At 42.4% G+C, this 26,013-nt stretch overlaps 1 protein-coding gene across 1 annotated transcript in view; it reads left to right on the top strand.

Annotated features, from left to right (window-relative positions):
- LOC116973016 (EH domain-containing protein 3) overlaps window positions 1-26,013 on the top strand; it is a 75,455-nt gene that overhangs the window by 28,620 nt on the left and 20,822 nt on the right. The window contains exon 4 of the mRNA XM_033020652.1: window positions 18,156-18,568. Within this exon, the coding sequence (XP_032876543.1) occupies window positions 18,156-18,568 (413 nt within the window). The remainder of the gene's footprint in view (window positions 1-18,155; window positions 18,569-26,013) is intronic.

Raw genomic sequence — 26,013 nt, 5'->3', positions numbered from 1 at the left:
TCAATCGTGGCTGATCAGAACAGAATCAGTAAACTCGATGGGCCGAAAGGCCTAATCTGTTCTGTTCCCCAATAATTACAAGGGGCAGTTACTGCTGGCATTTGGGTGCCAGTTGGAATCTTGATTTAATGGAGGCAGGTAGAGGTCCACAGTGGTCAATACACTCATTTTAAACCTGAATTTGGTTTGCAATATCTGAATCGCAAACAGGTGGTTTTGACAGCTGGTTCAGAGGGGAATTGGTTCAGACAGCTGTTATTTATCAGATATTTTTGTTGTGCTTATTCAGAGCACTCTCTTTGCCTGATGATTTTACATTGCAGAGCCCTTTAAACTCAGAGCCCAGTGTTCTGACTGGAACGACTGTTGAGTAGGTCAAATGTATGGTGATCTATGACAAATGAGGATAGCTTGCCAATCACAAGTTCTGGGCCAATTTGTTCGCCTGTGGTATGTGTACCATTTGCAGTAAGTGTAGGCCATCACTGAATAAATACCAACGCTTTCAGCGGCACACCCATTTTATGAATAATTTTTTTCTAAAGAATGCAAGTTAGACTGACCAAGTTCTAAATGCAGTGTGTGCAAAGTTAGAGCACAGCTGTGATAGCTGTTAAGATGATGCAACTTGCCTCACTTTAAGGGGTAGTCATCCAAGATCTAAAGTCTTTTGCACAAGGTATTACTTTGGGTCTCTGTCTGCCCGTTGTGAATGTAAAAATAAATATTCACATACTATTCAGATTTGTTTGAATAGGGAAAAAAGGTGAACAGTGGCATTTTCATTGGGTTGATATTGTAGTCATTATATTTTGAAGCAATTAATCTAGATTTGATCGGGGGGTGGGGTGGGTGCATTTTACAACCTACATACTTAGAGGACAACATTTGGCAGTATTTGGCAGCAGACCATAATCAGGCTGGTGAAGAGCGATTTTGTTACAGGATCTATTGAAGTTGAAAGATGACCAATACATCAGACTTCTCTTGCTATCTTAAACACTGGGATGTTGATTATTGCATCCTTGGATCTTTTAGCTTTGTCTCTAACTTTAATACTTCAAAGTGCTGTATTTGTACTAACACCATTTCCTTCAGTTCCACAATGTCACGCGGCTCGTTTTCATTCTGGCAGATATTTTACCTTCAGTGAAAACCTACACAAGTTTTTATTTCCTCGGCCATTTTATTTAATTCCACATTATAAATTATCCCATTTGTTTAAGGGACCCACATTTGCCCTTGCTGGCCATTTCCTTTAAATACACAAATAGAAGCTTTTGGATTCAGTTTTAATTTCTCTCCATTTATTCTCCTTGGGTCTTCCCCTCCTTAATCAATTCCTTGGTGCTTTTCTGATGAAATAGTCTGACTGCTATTTTCGACAGCCGTTTGTTTTAGTATAGTAGTATCTTTTTTTCAAGAAATCTGATTACAGAGTAATTGATTTTTGTATTATAAGTTGCATGCCATTCTATTCCTAAATGTCATCTCGGTGGCTTTCCTACCAAATCAATGGCAATCAAAAATAACTTGGAAACAAAACTGCGGAATACTGATTTACAAAAAATGACACAAACTGCAGAAGTAACTCATTTAGGCATTCAGGCAACATCTCTGGCGAACGTGGATCGGTGACATTTTGGGCTCCGTCCCTTCTTCAGACTGATTGTGGGGGGAGGGGTCAAAGCCAATAATAGGATGATAGGGCGCCAGGACAAAGCCAATAATAGTGTGATACAGGTGAGGGGAGGTGGGGGGAGGTTGATAGGTAGATGGCCAGAGATGAGAAGATAGGTGTGAGACTAGTATAGAAGAGTTGTGAATTGTGAGCTAGAGGAAAGAATGTTGGGGCAGAAGAGACATGGGTGCGAGTCCAGGTGGGGCATGGGGAGAGGAGGAAAAAGAAAGGGGAGAGAAGGGGATAAATCATTTTTTTACATTTATATTCATAATTCATTGTGCACATGTAAAATGTTCCCTTTTTTTTAAGGCAGCATGAAGACTATTGCAATAAGATGAAGTAACTCTTGGGGCATAGAAAGAGAAAATAGGCCATTTGGCATTTCGTGCACAATCAGTACCCTGTTCCTGCCTTCTCCCCATATCCCTTGATTCTGCTAGCTCTAAGCGCTCTATCTAACTCTCTTTTGAATGCATCCAGTGAAACGGCCACCACTGCCTTCTGAGGCAGAGAATTCCACAAATTCACAACTCTCTGGGTGGAAACGTTTTTCCTCATTTCAGTTCCAAATGGCCTACCCCTTATTGTTAAACTGTGGCCCCGGTTCTGGAATCCCCCAATATCGGGAACATGTTTCCTGTATCTAGCTTGTCCAATCCATTAATAATTTTATATGTTTCTATACGATTCTAATTTTATATGTTTCTATACGATCCCCTCATCCTTCTAAATTCCAGTGAATACAAGCCCAGTCGTTCCATTCTTTCATCATATGGCAGTCCCGCCATCCTGGGAATTAACCTCGTGAACCTACGCTGCACTCCCTCAATAGCAAGAATGTCCTTCGTCAAATTTGGAGGCCAAAACTGCACACAATACTCCAGGTGTGGTCTCACCAGGGCCCTATACAACTGCAGAAGGACCTCTTTGCTTCTATAATCAAAACTTTTCGGTATGATGAAGGTCAACATGCCATTAGCTTTCTTCACTGCCTGCTCTACTTGCATGCCTACTTTCAGTGACCGATGTACAAGTTCACCCAGGTCTCGTTGCTCTTCCCTTTTCCCCAATCTGGCACCATTCAGATAATCTGCTACCTTGTTTTTACCACATTTATCCACATTATACTGCGACTGCCATGCATCTGCCCACTCACCCAACCTATCCAAGTCACACTGCATCCTCCTTCCAACTCACACCTCCACCCAGCTTTGTGTCATCTGCAAATTTGCTAATGTTACTTTTAATTCCTTCGTCTGAATCATTAATATGGTAAATAGCTGTGGTCCCAGCACCAAGCCTTGCGGCACTCCACTAGTCATGGACACGGAGGCAGGGGAGCTTGCTGCCTTTTGGAGCTGGGGTTTCGTGGTGTTCGCTGCCTTTTGGAGCTGGGATTTCAAATTTGCGTCTGCCCCTCACCCGCGCGGCGATAACGACCGCCATGTTCTAGAACTTCAAGGAGCCCAGCGGAGCGCGCAGCACGTCCTGAGCAGAAGTTTAAAAACGCTAAGTGACAAATTTAAAGAAGTAAAAGTTAAGAAGCCTAGAAGTACAGAAGACAGAGCAGGGGTAACGTCACTAGCAGCACGAGCAGAGGTAGACAGGCAGATCCATTGTGACCATCAGCGAGACCATCTCGTTTATTTTCTAACTTATTTGAAATTTTTGATCATTTTCATAAATGACTCTAGAAATAATGCATGAATTTTTCAGATAAGGCAATATTTGATTTCACGGGATAAAACACGGAATGTGTTAAAATTTTATTTTAGCCCATCGTTTCTTTGAGTAGATGTGATTGCACACAAACAGACACAGACACACACACCCTGTTATTCTGCATCCAATTACATTTATACTTGGTTTGAAGCCAGCTTTCAAACAAGATTCAGGCACATCTGAATCCACCCATTTTTCAGCCACATATTTATTACTCAAATCTTCATGCCGTAACTTCTTCCTCAGAGCATCAGTCCTGATTAGTTGCATTGGTTTCTGCTTTTTCTTGAGATTAACTTTGAAAACGTACTAATTTTTAACTAATGGTTCAGTGTTACTTTATTGTCACACGTACCTAGATACAGTCAAGTGCTCTTTTTGCCTGTTGTTTAGTAAAAGTCTTGCTATACATGTATAATTACTCTAATTAAAACCCCTCCCAAAAGTTTAAAAATATGAATTTGTTAATCCTAAATTGGGTTCAAAGTGTGTGGAATAAAACATGTGCTTGTTTAACTGGAGGCGCACGCACTACAGATGTTGAAATCTGCAGCACAAAGAGACCAGCTGGATAAACAGTGGGTCAGGCAGTATTTGTGGTAGTAAATGGACAGTTGACAATTTGGGTTAAGATCCTTTAGCTCCTTGCAGCTTTATGCACCTTTCCTTGGGTTGCATTTGCAGTGTCATGTATAGTTCTGGTCGCCCATTACAGGAAGATGTGGAGGCTTTGGAGAGGTTGCAGAAAAGGTGTACCAGAATGCTGCCTGCACATTGCCTATCTTCAACCTTAATCTATTGCTTTCAGTGTTCCTGATCTGACCTCCTCTACATTGATGAGACCAAACCCACACCAGTTAATTGCATTGGTGAGCACCAGCTCTCTGTCCACTGAGTACCTGGTTCTCCCTGTTGCCAACCATTTTAATACCCCCTCCCATCCCCATGCTGATTTAAAATGTCTTTGGCCTCCTCCACTGTCAAGGTGAGGTATAATGCAAAGTAGAAGAACACCACCTTGTATTTTGTAGACACAAATTACAGATGCTGGTGAAATTCAGCAGGTCAGGCAGCATCTGTGGAGGGAATGGGCAAATGAATTGCAGGCTGGGACCCTTCTTCAGACTGACACACTCAGACTTCAGATGTGTTTGAATTCTCAAAGGCCACCTACTGGGAATCTTCCATTAACTTCTGTTTACCATGGCATTCTCTTTCATTTAGACAATAGACAATAGGTGCAGTAGTAGGCCATTTGGCCGCTCGAGCCAGCACCGCCATTCAATGTGATCATGGCTGATCATATAAGTTGTAAGCTGGCCCAGGAATTCATTTAATATTTTCTTATATTTTTAACATAATTCAGCCTGATCACTGCCTTCTCCCCATATCCCTTGACTCCGCTATCTTTAAGAGCTCTGTCTAGCTCTTTCTTGATAGCATCCAGAGAACCAGCCTCCACCGCCCTCTGAGGCAGATAATTTCACACTCACAACTCTGTGTGGAAAAAGTCGTTCCTCATCTCCGTTCTTACCGCTTATTCTTAAACTGTGGTCGCTGGGTCTGGACTCCCCCAACATCGGGAACATGTTTCCTGCCTCTAGCGTGTCCAAACACTTAATAATCTTATATGTTTCAGTAAGATCCCGTCTCATCCTTCTAAATTCCAGAGTATAGAAGCCTAGCTGCTCCATTCTATCAACATATGACAGTCACGCCATCCCGGGAATTAACCTGGTGAACCTACACTGCAGTCCCTCAATAGCATGAACGTCCTTCCTCAAATTGGGAGACCAAAACTGCACACAATGCTCCAGGTGTGGTCTCCTTAGGGCCCTGTACAACTGCAGAAGGACCTCTTTGTTCCTATACTCAACTCCTCTTGTTATGAAGGCCAACATGCCATTTGCTTTGTTTAAGAAGGAACTGCAGATGCTGGAAAATCGAATGTAGACAAAAATGCTGGAGAAACTCAGCGGGTGAGGCAGCATCTATGGAGCGAAGGAAATAGGCAAGATTTCGGGTCGAGACCCTACTTCAGTCTTGCCTATTTCCTTCGCTCCATAGAAGCTGCCTCACCCGCTGAGTTTCTCCAGCATTTTTGTCTCCCTGCCATATGCTTTATTCACTGCCTGCTGTACCTGCATGCTTACTTTCATTGACTGATGAACAAGGACCCCCAGATCCCATTGTACCTCCCCTTTTCCCAAATTGACTCCATTTAGATAATAATCTGCCTCCCTGTTTTTCCCACCAAAGTGGATAACCTCACATTTATCCACATTAAACTGCATCTGCCATGCATCTGCCCACTCACCCAACCTGTCTAAGTCACCCTGTATCCTCATAGCATCCTCTTCACAGTTCACACTGCCACCCAGCTTTGCAAATTTGCTAATGTTACTTTTAATCCCTGCATCTAAATCAGTAATGTATATTGTAAATTGCTGCGAATTTAGCAAAACTTTCCACCAGAAAGTCAATTATTTTTACAAGTTTGACAACTTCAGGTTCCTCATTGAAATCTCCATGGTTCAGTCCTGCCACACTGAACAAGTTTTACTTTACTGAGCATTCCCTGGAAAGGGGTCAAACTTTGCCTTGGGCCAATCTTGTGCTGAGCATAAAAGCATGTAAGTGGATGGAGGTGTGGGGGGAAAGATTTTTTAAATTGAAGCTGCATGAGACTGCAGATCCTGGAATCTTGAGTGACAACCTTGCTGCAGGTGCCTTTCACTCCTGATGTAGGTGTTTGACCCGAAACAGCAACCATTCCTCTCCACCTACAGATGCCGCTTGACCCACTGAGTTTCTCCAGCATATTGTTGTTCATAATTATTTCCTTTGCCAGATCTTTCTCAAATTCTAGTTTTCTGCCCTTTCCAGGGAGTGCTCAGTAAAGTAAAGGGCCTGTCCCACGAGCATGCGACTCCAAGCGGGAAGCACGACCTAAAGGGCCGGTCCCACCAGCATGCGCCTGCATGCGGCAAGTACGACCTAACGTGGTCGCTTGAGCCGTACGGCCTCGCGGCGCCGGTCACACATCGATCGCCGGAGCCGTATGGAGTTGTGCGGAGCTGGTCCCGACATCGCGCGGGGCTCCGAAAAACTGACCGTGTTTAAAAATTCCGTGCGGCAACTGCCTGCCGGCCCGCAGCCGCCTCGACGCCCTGTCACTCACTCGACCTCCGCTTCTGGTTTGGTCGCGCTTGCCGCATGCTGGTGGGACCAGCCCTTTAGGTCGCGCTTGCCGCATGCAGGTCGCATACTCGTGGGACAGGCCCTTAAGACGTGTTCTGTGGCAGCACTGGATGATGGAGACTTCAATGAGGAGCCTGAGGTTGTCAAACATAAAAATAATTGACTTCCTGGTGGCCATTTTTGCTATATCCCCGAGCTTCTCTTGAGAGTAGAATATATTTAGACTGGCTCAGCAAGGATGAAAATGAGCACAGCAAAGGAACAGCAGAAACAATTTGTCCTTGTCCTTGTTCTACAGGGATTTGGGCTTATTGTTTTGATTATTTCATTTTTCTCACTTCACTAAAACAACTGAAGTTTTGGCAGTATTAACCTGCCAAATGAAAGTGGAAATTTGATTCGGAAATATTGTTGGTGTCAAGGATCATGTGAACTTTGAAAGCTACACTGTATTCAAAAACTTGGCATTTGAGTCTTAAGTAGTGTACATATTTTCCATTGTCTATTTTGATATCCTGGGGCATTGATCATTGTCAGAGGAAATTGTACTGCTTTGTGTGTCTATCTCCTGGATTCAGGTTTTTGTTCTATTCTCTTCCACTCCCCTGCTGTCAAACTTTTAAAAGGGAAATGGATAACTATAGGAAAAACTCATTTTAGAGGAGCTTTGGGCAAAAAGCAACATGAGCTGCTGTAATGCTGCATTCCAGGATAGGGCAGCACGGTGGTGCAGCAGAAGAGTCACTGCCTCACAGCACCAGAGACCAGGGTTCCACCCTGACTGCTGTGCAGTCAGTACGGAGTTTGTACGTTCTCCCTGTGACCGTGTGGGTTTTCAATGGGTGTTTCGGCTTCCTCCCTCATGTAGGTTTGTAGGTTAATTGGCTTCTGTAAATTATTCCTAGTGTGTAGGATAGAACTAGTGAATAAGTGATTGATGGTTGGCGTGGACCAGACAACATTAAAACAAAGTACACATATTCTGTCAGTCAATAAAAAGAAATTACATGCGTAGATACAAGAAACTGCATATCCCGATCAAGGCCCCTCACGATCTTACACGTTTCAATGAGATCGCCTCTCATTCTCCTAAACTCCAAAGAGTAGAGTCCCAGCTTACTTAACCTTTCCTCATATGTCAATCCCCTCATTGCAGGAATTAATCTTGTAAACCTTCGCTGCACTGCCTCCAGGGCTAGTACATCCTTTCTTAAGTATGGACCCCAGAACTGTACACAGTATTCCAAATGTGGTCTCACTAATACCGTGTACAGCGCACTTAGATAAAGCACTTTCAGATGATTTTTACTACCCTTCCTTCCGTTTTTGCCCCTTTTACATCTAGAGCTTTATCTTCACACATTCTGGATCCTCCTGTCACATTTTGATTTTCCGCTTCCCTAGCCTCCCTTAGCTCACTGTACCCTTACTAAATCACTGTACCCTTAACCAAAAAGCAGAAATGCTAACCTGAGGTTGCACCCAATCAGCTGCTTCCTCTAGTCTGCTCCCACCAATCAGCGGCTTCCCCAGAAACCCTCCCTATGGAGTGTGGAACGTTACGGGATTTGGTAAGCTCCGACCCTCCACCGCTGTCTCCAACGGTCCTGGGTCTCCGCGAGAACAAGCCCCGTGCCCGACTCAAGCCCCCACCGCTCTGACCCTCCACCGCTGTCTCCAACGGTCCTGGGTCTCCGCGAGAACAAGCCCCGTGCCCGACTCAAGCCCCCACCGCTCTCATATGCTGGTTTACAAAAGGCCGGGCTGGAGTAACTTAGCGGGTGAGATGGCTGACCTGCTGAAGAGTCACGAAACATTGCTTATTCATGGGCTCCAGAGATGCTGGGTGACCTGCTGAGTTACACCGGCACTTTTTTTTTAAAAAGAAGAAAAATAGCTGCAAGAAAGAAGACATTGGTGCAAAACATAATTAGGAAAAATTACAAGTCCATGGTAATGCAAGACGTGTCCCATTGCACAATTAAGATTAAGGTTGTGCAGGTTCTTTCAAGAACCTGGTAGTTGCAGAAAAGTAGCTGCTCCTGAGCATGGTGGTGTGGGACTTCTGGCTTCTGTACCTCCTGCCCGATGGTTGCAGCAAGAAGTGGGCCTTACCCGGCTGCTGCAGTTTTTCGATGGCAGATGCTGTCTTTTTCTGAGGCAACCTCTTATGTAGATGCTTTCATTGCTGGAGAGAGTTGTCCCTTTGAATGAATGATACTTTATTATCACATGTGACATGTCACAGTGAGATTCTACAAGAGTCGCTACATAAAGAGCACCGACAAAGTTAAAGCATTCCATTGAGTCCCCATGGTCCCCCTTTGTTCCTGGTGGTTCCCCCACACTGGGTCCCCTTTTGTTCTCACAGCAACCCGCCAACGCTGGATCCTTCTTTGTCCGATGTGGCTTGTCGGACCTCTGACACCCACGCGGGCCCGTTCGCCCTCTGGCATTCACGCGGGTCCATCTTCGTCTGACCTCCAGGACCCTCCGCCAGCCCTTTCCTTGACCGCCGGGGACTGAGCCAAGTCCTCCACTCTCTGCATCCTCGTGTTTCTATCTGTTAGAATTCATGTACCAGGCATGATGCAGTCTGTCAGTCTGTAAAGTTTTAAAGTATTCGATGATATGCTGGATCTCTTTAAACTTCTCAGAAAGTAGAGTCACTGGTGTACTGCCTTTATGATTACATCTATGTGCCTGGCACAGGATGGGTCATCCAAGATGTTAATTCCAAGGAATTTGAAGCTGCTATCTTGACAACTTACCGAAAAGCTGAAAGACAGAAAATGCGAAGAGAAACTCAGTAGGTCTGGCAGCATGATTTGTAATTCCACCGATGCTGCTGACCTGTTGAATTTTTCTAGTCCTTGATATTATTTCATTTTTCCAGCATCTGTCTTTTTTATTTTCTTCATGTGGAGGCAGATGGGGTTAGCTCAAATTGGCATCAGGTTCTGCGTAGAAATTGTGGGCTTAACGATCTGTGGCAGTGAAGAAAATTAATGGCATGTTGGCCTTCATTGCGAGAGGATTTGAGTTTAGGAACAAGGAGATCCTACTGCAGTTGTACAGGGCCCTGGTAAGACCAGACCTGGAGTATTGTGTGCAATTTTGTTCTCCTAATTTGAGGAAGGACATTCCTGCTATTGATGGAGTGCAGCATAAGTTCACCAGGTTAATTCCCGGGATGGCGGGACTGACGTATGATGAAAGAATGGGTCGACTGAGCCTGCATTCACTGGAATTTAGAAGGATGAAAGAGGATCTTATAGAAACATATAACATTCGTAATGGATTGGACAGACTGGATGCAGGAAAAAAATCCCGATGTTGGGGGAGTCCAAAACCAGGGATCACAGTTTAAGAATAATGGGTAGGCCATTTAGGACTGAGATGAGGAAACACTTTTTTTACCCAGAGTTGTGAATGTGGAAATTTCTGCCATAGAAGGCAGTGGATGCCAATTCACTGGATATTTTCAAGAGAGAGATAGATTTAGCTCTTGGGGCTAAAGGAATCAAGGGATATGGGGGAAAAAGCAGGATCGGGGTACTGATTGCAAGTGATCAGCCGTGATCACATTGAATGACTCGAAGGGCAGAATGGCCTCCTCCACCTATTTTTCTTTGTTTCTATTTTTTCCTGTTCCTGCGCTGTACTGTGTTACTTTTTCTTAAAAGTTGGCTGTTTTTTTACCCACTCATCCTCACCTTTCCCTTCAACACACTTGCAGAGCTTAACCTTGAATTTGGAGCCCTTATGATTCTTGGTGTATGCTAGTGATGGAAATGTGAAAGCACAGTGGAGATCTATTGTTTCTACTCTCCAGGAAATTAGGAAGATGCCTGCTGGTGTGGAACTGATGAATGTAGGTAGACACAATGTTGGAGTAACTCAGCGGGACAGGCAGCATCTCTGGAGAGAAGGAATGGGTAACATTTCGGGTCGAGACCCTCCATCAGAAGTATGTAGCATCACCAGCAGCTGCAAGTAACCTTTCTGCACCTATGGCCTTTATCCAAATTTAAGTCAACATACACTCCTGGGTTGGGGGTTGCAAATACCAAAGTCCTGGCCCTTTCTGCCTTGATAGGTGCTGGTATTTTAAAGGTTAGTGCCTGGTAATTGTGTAATGCTTAATATATTGAATGCTTCTCATAGTTAGAGGACGGGCTGTTTAGCTTCTATATGGATGACTGAGATGGATCAGCAAATGGTAGTTAATGCTTGTACAGATCTACAGTTTTTAAGTGGTTAATTGTCAAATGAGGTTCCTGATACTGAGATAGTGTTGACCCAGTCCAATGTGCTGGACACCATTGATCAAGTTGCACACTTTCCTCATGCTGTGAAATGAACTATAGCAGCAATGCTAAAGCTGGGGTGAAGGGATAAAGAGCTAGCAAACCTCCTTGAGTAATTTAAATTCCTATACGTGTCCCTGGACATAAATGGACTATCCGACAGTCACAATGTTGTGAAGTGGTGGTTGAATTATTTCATGACAAATGGGACCCGGCGTGGCGGGGCCACCGAGAACAAAGGGGGAACCTGGCGTGGGGTGGCGCCGAGAACAAGAGGGAACCTGTGGTGGCGGTGGTGAGGGACGACGACGAAGGGACCAACTGTATTTAAGGGGACTTTGTAACTTTGTTGGTGCCTTGTGGCAACTCTTTTGTGTGCTGTGTATTCAAAAACAAAGAACTTCACTGTACCTTCATGGTACATGTGACAAAGTATCTATCTATCTTTCTTTGATTAATCTTTTTTTCCAGCAAATTACGTGGGGTAACTTGTATCAGGTACCTTGACACCAATATTAGAATCTATTCAAAATCAAAGCCTTGCTTAATTTGTAGTCTGGATGAGGAATGATTAATTAAGTGTTCTCATTGAAATTCAAGAAACTGTGGATGCAAAATTTTAAAAATCCTTAATATTGAATACCTGACAAATTAATTTCAAGTTCAAATAGTCTCAAGCCTAAACAATTAAATCCAGTTCTCTTTCCACAAAATGCTACACTTCTTTCAGTGTTCCCACCATTTTCTGTTTTTATTTCACTTTTCCAGCATCTTTGTTTACTTCAAAAGCACCATCTTTTGGTTCGGAATGTAAAGAGGGAAGCATCACACGAGTGAAACAAAGTCTGCTCTCAAATCTTGTGAAATGCATATTTCGAGACTTTCATTTTTTCATCTTGTAAACACGAAAGATTGAAAGATGGTGCTAGATCTTCTAAGGCTAAATGCAGAGCACGTTCATTTTTCTTCTTATTAAAGCATCTTTTTTTTTTCCATCCAATTGATTGTTTAAATTGGAATTTAAAAAGCTAATGGTAATTTTTTAGTGAAGAGCTTGATTTGAAGGGATTAATTGTTAACTTGTTTATTATCTCTTTACTGCTTTTATCAACATTTTATCTTCAAGCAGAGCAAGAGGAGGAGTTCAGCTTGCTTCGTAGATGCCCATATGGAGGTACTTCAAAGCAGCACAGCTCTTTTTTTTAAAGCAAATTTTACTGACTTTCACTCTTCACCAATTGAAGGCTAGCTCTCGCTTGCCGTTTGCTTCACTGTATGAAATTCCTTCACTGTGTTAATCAGTAGTTTTGGGGATCGATAACTTGGCCTGTTTCCACTTTTGCTTTGCAAAGCTACACCTTGAGTATATTTATGTTTCTTCCTTCTTGTCTCTGCCCCCACCCTTCCCCCAACAAAAGTATCCAGTCTGTTCTTGAAGGTAGGCAGTCTCATCGTTTTAATTTTCAGTGTCCTGGCTCAAGTGAAAGAGCCTGGCTGCTGACACTTTTCAGCAAATGGTGACACGAGGTAAAAACAATATTAATAACCTAATAAACGTGCTTACAAATACTTCTTTGCAATAGTCCCTTATTGATTGATACTTCCCAATGGCTTATCCATGACAAGTACAGTTTCAAGACGCCATGCTCGCCCTTTACTGTTTCATGAAAGCAGGAAGCCTGCAAAACCAAGCTACCATTGTTTAAAACCCATCTCTCGATCATTGTCATGAAACCAACTGGTACTCAAATGTTACAGTGCTCTGTGAATATACAAACTTTCATAATATCGGAAACTGCTGGATTCTTACTCCTTGAGATGTGCAGGGGGGTGGGGAGACAGGGTGGGTGGGGAGGAGGATTGTGAAGAGCAAGGGATATGGTTGACAGTGGGCCCGAGAGAATATGCTCCTTTTATATAGGGATGAACTAAACTAACACCCGTAGCCTTTTGCTCTTTTAACCTTGCAATCTCTCTTTGTCCTAAAAGCAATAGATAGAAGCTGATTTGATTGTGCTGTTGTATTAAATAAGTTTTACTTTGGTGCATTTGACACTGGGTACACCCCACAATGGAAAACATGGTTTCATTGAATCTGGAGGTGAGTAATTCCCTTTGGAATCTGTTGCCCATAGTCATTTTGGAAAGCAGTTAATCGTTGAGGTAACCCAAAATGGATAATGTAACATAGTTTGATAATGTTGTTGGCATGTGAATAGAGGTACAGTGAAAAGCATTTTTGTTCAGTGCTATCCAGTCAGCGAAAGGACTTTACATGATTACAATCAAGCCATCTACAATGTATAGATACAGGATAAATAGAATAATGTTTAGTGCAAGATAAGTCCAGTAAAGTCCAACCATGTCCCAAGATGTCTCCAATCTAACATTTGGATATATGTTTATAGTTTAGTTTATTGTCACGTGTACTGAGGTACAGTGAAACGCTTTTGTTTCATGCTAACCACTGTGGAAAGACAATACTTGGTTACAATCGAGCCATTTACAGTGTATAGATACATGATAAGGGAATAATGTTTAATGCAAGGTAAAGCCAGCAAAGTCCAATCAAGGATAGTCTGAGGGTCACCAATGAGGTAGATAGTAATTTAGATCTGCTCTTTACTTGTGCTAGGATGATTCAGTTGCCTGATTTTGTCTAATTTGCTCTTTATTTTGCCAATAATATTCTGCGCTAACTGTTTCACATTTAGAAAATTGACGCTTACACACTGAATGATTTGCTTCTCCATGACACTAATGTATTTTAATTGTTCAAATGTTGTATGTTTCATAAGATAGAATAGAATCCTAAAGGTGGAATCTTTTTCGATACACTGATTCTTGATATTTCAGTAATAAACTGAGCTATTTTGTTTTTTTTCTATTAATATACTTTGATAAACTTTGAGCTATTTTGGTATTTACCAGCTATATGGTCAAACCAGGGTAAAATGCATTAATGATTGGTAATACCAAAGAGCTGCAGATGCTGGGTAATATATACAGTGGCTTTCAAAAGTTTTCATACCCCTTGAACTTTTCCACATTTTGTCACGTTACAACCACAAACGTAAATGTATTTTATTGGGATTTTATGTGATAGACCAACACAAAGTGGTGCATAATTGTGAAGTGGAAGGAAAATGATACATGGTTTTCAATTTTTTTTACAAATAAAAAACTGAAAAGTGTGGCGTGCAAAAGTATTCAGCCCCCCTGAGTCAATACTTTGTAGAACCACCTTTCGCTGCAATTACAGCTGCAAGTCTTTTGTGGTATGTCTCTACCAGCTTTGCACATCTAGAGACTGAAATTTTTGCCCATTCTTCTTTGCAAAATAGCTCAAGCTCAGTCAGATTGGATGGAGAGTGTATGTGAACAGCAATTTTCAAGTCTTGCCAGAGATTCTCAATTGGATTTAGGTCTGGACTTTGACTGGGCCATTCTAACACATGAATATGCTTTGATCTAAACCATTCCATTGTAGCTCTGGCTGTATGTTTAGGGTCGCTGTCCTGCTGGAAGGTGAACCTCTGCCCCAGTCTCAAGTCTTTTGCAGACTCTAACAGGTTTTCTTCCAAGATTGCCCTGTATTTGGCTCCATCCATCTTCCCATCAACTCTGACCAGCTTCCCTGTCCCTGCTGAAGAAAAGCATCCCCACAGCATGATTCTGCCACCACCATGTTTCACAGTGGGGATGGTGTGTTCAGGGTGATGTGCAGTGTTAGTTTTCCTCCACACATAGCGTTTTGCATTTAGGCCAAAAACTTCAATTTTGGTCTCATCTGACCAGAGCACCTTCCTCCACAGGTTGGCTTGTGGCAAACTGCAAACGGGACTTCTTATGGCTTTTTTTCAACAATGGCTTTCTTCTTGCCACCCTTCCATAAAGGCCCGATTTGTGGAGTGCATGACTAATAGTTGTCCTGTGGACAGATTCTCCCACCTGAGCTGTGGATCTCTGCAGCTCCTCCAGAGTTACCATTGGCTGCTTCACTGATCAATGCTCTCCTTGCCCGGCCTGTCAGTTTAGGTGGACGGCCATGTCTTGGTAGGTTTGCAGTTGTGCCATACTCTTTCCATTTTCGGATGATGGATTGAACAGTGCTCCGTGAGATGTTCAAAGCTTGGGATATTTTTATATAACCTAACCCTGCTTTAAACCTCTCCACAACCCTGACCTGTCTGGTGTGTTCCTTGGGCTTCATGATGCTGTTTGTTCACTAATATTCTCTAACAAACCTCTGTGGCCTTCACAGAACAGCTGTATTTATACTGAGATTAGATTACACACAAGTGGACTCGATTTACTAATTAGGTGACTTCTGAAGGCAATTGGTTGCACTGGATTTTATTTAGGGGTAACAGAGTAAAGGGGGCTGAATACTTTTGCACGCCACACTTTTCAGGTTTTTATTTGTAAAAAAATTTGAAAACCATGTGTCATTTTCCTTCCACTTCACAATTATGCGCCACTTTGTGTTGGTCTATCACATAAAATCCCAATAAAATATATTTACGTTTGTGGTTGTAACGTGACAAAATGTGGAAAAGTTCAAGGGGTATGAATACTTTTGCAAGCCACTGTATATATGCAAGGCCACAAACTGCTGGAGTAACTCTGCAGGTCAGGCAGCATCTCTGGATAACATGGGTCGGTGATGTTTCGGGTCGAGACCCCTCCTCAGACTGGATCTTCAGTTTGAAGAAGCGACTTGACCCAAAATGTCACCCATCCTATTAACAATTGGTGTTGATCAGTATTAATACAACACCCAGAATTAACTAGCATGATTTGGATGCATTCAAGGAGATTTACCTTGCTAAGCAAACTAATGGTATTTTCAAGCTAGTTCAGTAAATACTCAAAGTCATCACTGTCCTTTCTGTGAAATCCTTTACAAGTGCATTTGTATTTTGCTTTACCAGAGCACCTCTGCCATTTAGCCTGTTTAAATTATTGATCGTTTAATTAAACTAAGTGCTTGGAGAAAATTGGCTTGGTACTTAACTTGTTTCAAAAGGTCGCAAACACCTTGATTCTGTAAGAAATAACTAAACTAACAATTCGTACCTACTATCCATATTCCTAACACAAATAGGAATTGTTCATTTAGTTATTCAGAAATGCCAAATCGATCCCTTGTATACTTTTGCGAGAGCGCATTCCACTCTCTAGGCCCCCACCCCCTCATCTTCACCATGGACGTCCAGTCACTCTACACCTCCATCCCCCACCAGGATGGCCTCAAAGCCCTCCGGTTCTTCCTCGACCAGAGGAGCAACCTATACCCAGCCACTGACACTATCCTCCGCCTAGCGGAGTTGGTCCTCACACTCAACAACTTTACGTTTGACTCCTCAAATTTCCTCCAAACACAAGGCGTAGCTATGGGCACACGCATGGCCCCCAGCTACGCCTGCCTCTTTGTCGGGTACGTTGAACAATCCTTGTTCAATACGTACCAGGGCCCCATCCCCGACCTCTACCTCCGTTACATTGACGACTGCTTTGGGGCCACCTCCTGCACCCACACACAACTGACTGACTTCATCCACTTCACCACCAACTTCCATCCGGCACTCCAATACACCTGGAACATTTCCGACACTTCCCTACCATTCCTTGACCTCACCATCTCCATCGCAGGGGACAGACTTCTGACCGACATACACTACAAACCCACTGACTCACATGACTATCTGGACTACACGTCTTCCCACCCTGCCCCCTGTAAAGACTCCATCCCCTACTCCCAATTCCTCCGCCTACGCCGCATCTGTTCCCAGGATGAGACGTTCCACACCAGGGCATCGGAAATGTCCTCGCTCTTCAGGGAACGGGGATTCCCCTCCTCCACCATAGATGAGGCTCGCACAAGGGTCTCGTCCATACCCCGCAACACTGCTCTCTCTCCCCATTCCCGCACTCGCAACAAGGGCAGAGTCCCCCTAATCCTCACCTTTCACCCCACCAGCCGGCAAATTCTCCCAATTTTGCTAGCCCTTGCTGTCTCCTCCCCTTCCTTAACCCTCGAGCTGTCTCCTCCCATCCCCCCCGCCCTCGGGCTCCTCCTCCTCCCTTTTTCCTTCCGTCTCCCCCCCCCCCCCACCCCCCATCAGTCTGAAGAAGGGTTTTGGCCCTAAACGTCACCTATTTCCTTCGCTCCATAGATGCTGCTGCACCCGCTGAGTTTCTCCAGCATTTTTGTGTACCTTGTATACTTTTGTTGCATTTTGTACTTGTAACAAACAGCAGAATACGCAAATTTTAATTCTTAAAGTAAAACTAACATATTGCATTTGTTTTCATGCAATCGTCATTGTTTTCCTGCAGATTTGAGCTGCAGGAAAATGTTCTGTAATGGAAATCATATAGAATACCATTGTTCAACCCTGAGTGCCACCTCAGTTAATATAATGAGAGGATCAGTGAAGATCAAGATAAGAAGTTATTCATTCACAATCGGCAGTAAAAACAGAACGGTTAATAATTTTCAGATTCCCATATATTTATCAAAATTAGTTTAAATAAATAGGAGATCTCTGACTCCTGAGCCTGCTGAGTGGATAGATGTGACTTGTCCAAACCTGCACGCGTGGTGTGACAGTTTAGCTTCGAAGCTTGTATAGTTCTGCACTAAACTTATTCACTGTTTCCATATTTTTCTGATATGGTTTAAAGTTCTAAAGCTTCCTTTCGCTCCAAAATTTGTTACTTTAATGTAACATGAGGCCATAAGAAAATCCAATTGCTTGCTTGGTCTTTCAAAGCAAAGATTTAGAAATTTGTAACAAAAGGATTCTGATGGTGATTTTAGAGGGAGGGGGCACGGGGAGGTACACTTTAGTGGGCAGTAAATTACAGGTCTGAACTGAGTAGGAAAGATTTGGAGGAATATGGACTAAATGTGAGCAAATGGGACCAGCTTGGATGGGGCATTATGGCCAGCATGAACGAGTTGGGCCAAAGGACCTGATTCTGTGCTCTACACTCTTGACTCTATGAACAGTCTCCGCTGTCTGCAAATGTGATGGAAACTGGTTTGATTTGTACCATCCAGAGGGAAACGGACATAAATGTGAGTGTGATTTTCAGGGCTATGGGGGGGAATGGACAAATTGCTATATTTCGAGCTAGTATTGACTCTGTATATCATCTGTGCCGTAACGGTAGGATAATTGTAAAATGTTTGCATTTTTAAACTGCAATTTGTTTATTATCTCTCCCAGGTTATGATTTTGCTGCAGTACTAGAATGGTTTGCAGAACGAGTTGACCGTATCATCCTGCTGTTTGACGCTCATAAGCTGGATATTTCTGATGAATTTTCTGACGTCATCAAAGCACTGAAGAACCACGAGGACAAGATACGTGTGGTGTTGAACAAGGCGGATCAAATTGAGACCCAGCAACTCATGCGTGTTTATGGTGCTCTCATGTGGTCTCTGGGGAAAATTGTCAATACACCTGAAGTGATTCGAGTGTACATCGGCTCGTTCTGGTCTCACCCTCTTTTGATTCCAGACAATCGCAAACTCTTTGAGGCAGAAGAACAAGATTTATTTAAAGACATCCAGAGCCTCCCCCGAAATGCCGCTTTACGAAAACTCAACGACCTAATCAAGAGAGCCCGACTTGCAAAGGTTTGTAGATGTGTATACAATCATGAAAAAATGTTGGTAGTAATCCGAAGCCAATCCATAATTTCCCTCTTTGCCTACATTCAAGAATTGATTAGTACGGGTGTCAGGGGTTATGGGGACAAGACAGGAGAATGGGGTTGAGGGGGAGAGCTGATTGAATGGCGGAGTAGACTTGATGGACCGAAGGTCCTAATTCTGCTCATATTACTTATGAACTTACAAATCCCAACATTTTGACACATCATAGTTTGTCACTAGTGCTTTCATAATACACTTAAGTTGAATTATATTTAAGTTAGTTAATAGATACAGCATGGAAACGGATTCTTTGGGCAGTGTGGACTCAATCCATTGATCATCTGTTCATATTAGTTCTGTTATTCCATGTTCTGAATCTATCCCTATACACCAGGACGATTTGGAGGCCAAGTAACCTACAAACTCGCATTTAATTAGGATGCTAGAGGAAACCAGAACACCAGAGTAAACTGACATGGTCTCATGGAGAGTGTGCAAACTCCACACAAAAACAGCACCCAAGGTTGGGATCAAACCCAACTCTCTGACGTTGAGGTAGTAACTCTACCAACTGTGCCATTGTGTTGTAGAAACAAGGAACTGCAGATATTGATTTACAAAAGAGAACACAAAGTGCTGCTCAATTATCATTTTGTATGTTTTAACCATACCGAGTTGGGGAAAATGAACAGGAAGCGAAGAAAAGAAAACAGGAGAAATCAAGGCCGCTTACCTCGGGCAAGGAGGTTCGCTGATCAGCTGTCTTGTTGGCTAGGGGCATTACCCATCTCTCCCCCATACTCCCTTCTACAATGGGTCTGAAGAAGGATCTTGACCTGAAACATCACCAATCCCTTTTCTCCAGAGATGCTGCCTGACATGGAATAAGTGGGTTAGCATATGATGAGCGTTTGACAGCACTGGGCCTCTACTTGCTGGAGGTTAGAAGGTTGAGGGGGGGGTCTCATTGAAACTTACAGAATAATGAAAGGCACAGATAGAGTGGATGTGGAAAGGATGTTTCCACTGGTGGAAACCAGAGGTCGTAGCCTCAGAATTAAAGGGCACTCTTTAAGAAAGGAGGAGGAGGAACTTCTTTAGTCAGAGGGTAGTTAATCAGTGGAACTCATTGCTACAGAGGGTTGTAGAGGCCGTCAGTGGATATTTTACAGGCAGAGATAGATAAATTCTAGATTACAACGGTGTCAAGGGTCATGGGGAGAAGGCAGGAAAATGGGATTAGGAGGCAGAGATCGGTCATGATTGAATGGCAGAGTAGACTCGATGGGCTGAATTGCCTCATTTTACTATAACTTGTGAACATGCTAAATTACACCAGCATTTTGCCTATCTTTGGAGCTTATTGATGTCTCATCTGAATGGTTGATATGACATAGCAGGAGAGCAGTACTGAAGCAAGTATAGAACAAAAGTACTAAGCTTTCGGGCTTGACGGGCTAAGATTGTTCATGGTCCATTAGTGCGCCTTCTTCATTGATTTACAAAGATCACCGAGAATGCACAGTGATGGTAAACGGTGCAATCTTCATCTGGCATCACTTGCTCAAGATTTTACCATTGGTTAGGTGTTCTTGACAATACTACAGATTTTAACTGATAGGATTAGAGCTTTTGATTTTACCTGGGCTTCTGCCAGAATCTAGAGTACCATCTCTCTCTGCAGATGTTGACTTTAACGTTCCAATATTACTGACCTTGCTTCACTGCCAATGATAGAACCTGCCCCGACAGCCACTTTTAGTGGTACACAAAAAAGATTTTCCAGCATCTGCAGTTCCCTCTTAAACATTTAGCCACTTTTAGTGTCTCTGCCCCCTCCCGCCCAATGTCTAGGAAGTTCTCCTCTACAGAATTATTTTCGGCAAAGGCAAGAGATGGTAGAAGATCAATGTTCCACCAGTTCAGTGCATGGTAGAATGTCAGGACATTTGTGCTACACTTTATGTGTAGGAAAGAACTGCAGATGCTGGTTTAAATCCAAGATAGACACAAAATGCTGGAGTAACTCAGTAGGACAAGCAACATCTCTGGAGAGAAGAAATGGGTGATGTTTTGGGTCGAGACCCTTCTTCAGAAGTCTCCTTCTCTCCAGAGATGATGCCAGTCCTGCTGAGTTACTCCAGCACTTTGTGTGCTACACTTTTTGCTACACATATTTTAAAATTCTAATGCTAATAGTTTATATTTGAATTAAAAAAATATATATATCTTAGTCTTAAATTGACAGATACAGAGTGGACATAGTGCATCAAACAGCAGGTAATTCTACTTTGCAGTGTTTCAAAGTGAACAATATTTGAAAGTATTTGTATAATTTTGATCGGGATATAATCACTTTCCAATCTCAAGGGCAGATTTCCTGCTGTGCGAGTTTTAGAATTGTCCCCAAGGGCATCAAGTGAATAGTAACTCTAGTTTCCAGTTACATCATTGTTTCTGGAGCTTTGACATAGCACACTTCATTGTTTGAATATAATCGCAAAGAAACAAATTTTAATTAAAGTTTGAAATCCCACCCTGTTGATATTCTCCAAGTATTTCTGTTCCACCTAATACAGTTCAGTGTGTGCATACTGTGAACACATCATGTCATTTATTCAGCAAATCTGCCCGTATAATATGTAACTAAAGACATTGGGACTAATTTTTTAATTCCCATTTCTAGAATGAATACATATTTAATTTAGAGATACAGTGTAAATACAGCCCTTTGGCCCACCGAGTCCACACCAACCATTGATCATCAGTTCACGCTAGTTCTGTTATGCCACTTTCCCTACACATTAGGGGCAATTTAGAGGTCAATTAATCTACAAACTTGCACGTCTTTGGAATATGGGAGGAAACCCATGCGGTCACAGGGAGAATGTGGACACTCCGCTCACAGTACCTGAGGTTTATACCGAGCCAGAGTCTCTGGCGTTGTGAGGCAGTGGCTCCACTAACTGTGGGATGGCAGACCATTAATTTAAGGTAGTGTATAATGTAATTCATTAGTAAGTATTAAAAATAATTTCCAAAATTATGAGCCTCCTCACAAAAGGATTATCAGATGGCTCCAATAAATATTTTCCATTGGATGGGGGGCATTCTGAAGATGAGAAATTGGAAATGTTTTTATTGTCATTATCAGGTGGTTAGGGGTTTATGTAGGAGAATGGTTGTTGGAATTTTGGGAAGAAATTTGCAAGCCACGGGTATAGAAACGTAGAAGATAGGTGCAGGAGGATGCCATTCGGCCCTTCGAGCCAGCACCGCCATTCATTGTGATCATGGCTGATCGTCCCCAATCAATAACCCGTGCCTGCCTTCTCCCCATATCCCTTGATTCCACCAGCCCCTAGAGCTATATCTAACTCTCTCTTAAATCCATCCAGTGACTTGGCCTCCACTGCCCCCTGTGGCAGGGAATTCCACAAATTCACAAATGTCTGGGTGAAAAAGTTTTTTCTCACCTCAGTCTTAAATGGCTTCCCCTTTATTCTAAGACTGTGGCCCCTGGTTCTGGACTCGCCCAACATTGGGAACATTTTTCCTGCATCTAGCTTGTCCAGTCCTTTTATAATTTTATATGTTTCTATAACCCCTCATTCTTCTAATCTCCAATGAATACAAGCCTAGTCTTTTTCATCTTTCCTCATATGACAGTCCCGCCATCCCAGGGATCAATCTCGTGAACCTACGCTGCACTGCCTCAAACACAAGGATGTCCTTCCTCAAATTAGGTATGAAGTACAGAATCATAGCTTAAATAAGTAGCTTGCTATTCTGCGGATGATATTCCTTCCGTAGACCCATACGTATTCCTTGGTCTATCGGCTCTCTTGTGATATTTAAGTATCAAGTTCTAAATTTGGTCAAGAGAGTAATATTGGATGGAGTCATTTCACTTGGAATTTAATCCCAAAAAGTGCGACGCAATGTCTTTTAGAAAGGCTGGTAGGAAGTAAAACCGTAAATGATAGGGCAGTAGGAAGTATTGGGGGAGCTTGGTGAACAAGTACAAAGATTGCTAAAGATGGCAATACATGTAAATATGGTGGTGAGGAAGACACACAGCATGCTAGGCATCATTAGCCGAGGCATAGAATACAATTGCAGGGATGTTCTTACCTGCTGTTATTACTCGTGAATGGCTTCTCGTATGCAGCTTTCATGCCGACCTAGTGCCTATCCACACAAATCCAATTTTCCTGCCTAAGGCCCATATTGGTGATGTCCTTATTATTTATTTTACTCCGACTATATGTTTTTTCTCTCTTGTTAATTTCTGTAAGGTGTCCTTGTGACTTTGAAAGGCGCCCGCAAATAAAATTTATTAATATTATTATTATTATTATATCCCCTACACTTTTCCTATCCAAGTAGAAACGTAGAAAATAGGTGTAGGAGTAGCCCTTCGAGCCATTCAATATGATCATGGCTGATCATCCAAAATCAGTACCCTGTTCCTGCTTTCTCCCCATATCCCTTGATTCTGTTAGACCTAAGAGCTCTATCAAACTCTCTCTGTACCTGTACAAACACATTTTAACCATTGTAATTGGACCTGTCTCCACTAGCTCTTCTGGCAGCTCATTCCAAACATTCACCAATCTCTGTGGACACAGACACTTCAATCCTGTCTGTCCTCATTCTCTAAGATGAAGTGTTCAGTAGGACTCTTCATTCTTCTGAAAACCCTTGAATGTAGCTTACAATTTCTCCCCACCAAAGCTCCTTGCACTCATGCGATCCCAGTCAATGTTATAATAAAAGTTAGAATCACCACCACTGCTAATACAAGTCTGAAGAAGGGTCCTGACACAAAATGTTACCTAATCATGTTCCCCAGAGATGCCGCCTGACATTGAGTTACTTCAGCACTGTCTTTTTGTGTAAACCAGCATCTGCAGGGTTTTTTTGTCTCACTACTACAACTCTATTGCCTTAGCACCTTTTGGGGATCTGTCTACATAGCCTTCCCTACATTGAGTCAGTATCTCAATCTGCTGCCTTGTCAGTCAATGTGCCATTTTGCCTATCCAATCCCCCCCCCCCCCCCCCCCCCCCCCAACAAAGTACCAGAAGAAATTCCTTTGATCCAAAAATCTAAACCTTTCCCTCCTGCATTCCTCTCTTTAACCCCTTGCTCATCTATTTCTATGCTGGCTATTTTATGGCACAGGAAGTAATGCTCAGATTAGAACCTTGGCTCCTGCTATTGAACTTTCTATGCAACTCACTAAATATCCTTCAGAGGACTCCATGTCTCTTGCCTATGTTGGCAGTGCTGATTATGGGCGATGACTTCTGACCATTTCATCTCTCCTTTCAAAATGAACATAGGAAGGACTTAATTGCATTGGAGAGGTGCAGAGGAGATGCATCAGTTTGCATAGGATGGAACATTTCAGCATTTACTCCAGCACTCGAACAAATTTAGTATGCCTCAATGTGATTGCACCTCATTCTTAGAAACTCTGATGGTCGCTTGTTTAACTTTATGGGACAATAACCTTAATTACCCGAAACGTCGCCTATTTCCTTCGCTCCATAGATGCTGCCTTACCCGCTGAGTTTCTTCAGCATTTTTGTCTACTTTCGATTTTCCAGCTTCTGCAGTTCCTTCTTAAACCCTAATTATTTTTGTGCTCCAGCAATCTGCAGTGTTTCTCCATTTAATTACTGTATTTGCTCTTCCTTCAAAAACAAACAACTCCATATTTTCCATTGTTTGTAACCTAGAACTCACTCTGTTAACCTTTAAATATCTCCTTTCACCTGTTTTTTTTTTTGTCCACAAAATACCATTTTGCATGAGAGTTGGACATACTGGAAGTAGGCATTTATCTGATATTTGTTCTATTTGTTGTCTTAATAGGATATTTGATTCTGGAGACATCCCAAACAGTGTATTCAGAATCTTGGTTATCAAGAATAAATTCCTTAGCCTGTGAAATATTGAAATAGATTGTCCTTCACTGTCTTAACTAATATCAACTAATTTACAATACAGTAACCTTCAACTGCCATAGACTATTACTTACAGTAACCTCTTCAGCGTGTTCCAAATAGCGCAGCCAGGATTAATTTATTCAATAATAGTCAATTTGCTGAATTTTTCAAGGTCAAAACTTGCAAACGAAAATAGTACAGGATATCTGTCATGTTTGATCCAAGATGCTTTTTGAAAAAGAATTGGCTTCAAAACACAATTTCCCAACTTGTGAAGTCATGATTTTCTGATTTTTGAATTATTGCATGTAAATTGAATGTTTCCAGTACTTGAATGTAATTTCCTGTTTACTTGGAAATAATCATTATAGCTTTCAAATTGTTCTTCATTCTTTAAGTTTAAATGGTAGCAAAGCTAATGCTGCAAATCTTTACCTAATTTAAACAAAGTTATATTAGATGGTACAGTGACACAGTCGTTAGCTCTGCTGTTTTTTCTCCAGCAAGCTGTTCAATCCTTGTCTTTAGTCTAGATATACAGCATGAAATGGGGCCCATCAGCCCACCTGTCGACCAGCGATCACTCGTACACTAGTTCAATTCTACACACTAGGGACAATTTACAAAAGCCAATTAACCTACAGATCTGCACATCTTTAGAATGTCGAAGGAAATTGAAGCACCTGGAGAAAACCCACAGGAAGAACGTGCAAACTCCACACAGACAGCATCTGTAGTCAGGATCAAACCTGGGTCTCTGGCACTGTAAGGCACCAACTCTACAGCTGCGCGACTGTGCCATTTGTTGCTTGTGTGTATTTATTCCCTGGGACTGTGTGGGTGCCTCTTGGGTGCTCTCACAGCACAAAGGCTTTCTAGTGTGTGGACTAATAAGCCATTCTAAGTTTTCTCTCATGGAGGAGAATGAGATGGAGTAGGTGGACTTTGGGAGGTAAAGGGTTATAGGAAATAAGCCGACGAATGAGTTTGCTCTGAGCTGGCATTTAACTAGATGAGAGAATCTAAATGAAATATTGTTCTGGTGCGGGTAGTAGATCTAAATGCTGAATTTGCTTTCAATAGGCCCATTATGAAGAAAATAATGGAAAACAAATTGCATATTTGTTTTACATTGGCCAGAGTTGATTGTACCAGTATAAAGACTGTCTTCACTGATTCCATGTAAATTATGTTAATTAAACAATAACTTGTGGATTGGTGTGGAACATAATGAAATTTAGGCCATCATGACATTTATTCTGTTACTTTAAAGACTCCAATGATGTTTGTCAGTCCCCAGTAACTTTTATTTGCAGTGTTGCCTGCAGCTGTCAGGTGAACATTTATTGACCTTTTCACCAATTAGGATGATCTCTTAAGAAGAAAGCAATTAGAAAGCAGCCTATCTGTTGGCCGTGATTTATTGTTGAAAGCAAAAACGGTCATCAGCAGCCTGCATATGTGCAGGG

Source organism: Amblyraja radiata, chromosome 5 (assembly GCF_010909765.2).
Source record: "Amblyraja radiata isolate CabotCenter1 chromosome 5, sAmbRad1.1.pri, whole genome shotgun sequence".
Classification (NCBI taxonomy): Eukaryota; Metazoa; Chordata; class Chondrichthyes; order Rajiformes; family Rajidae; genus Amblyraja; species Amblyraja radiata.
The sequence above is the reverse complement of the archived record's forward strand: the minus strand, read 5'-3'. Positions and strand labels throughout refer to the sequence as shown.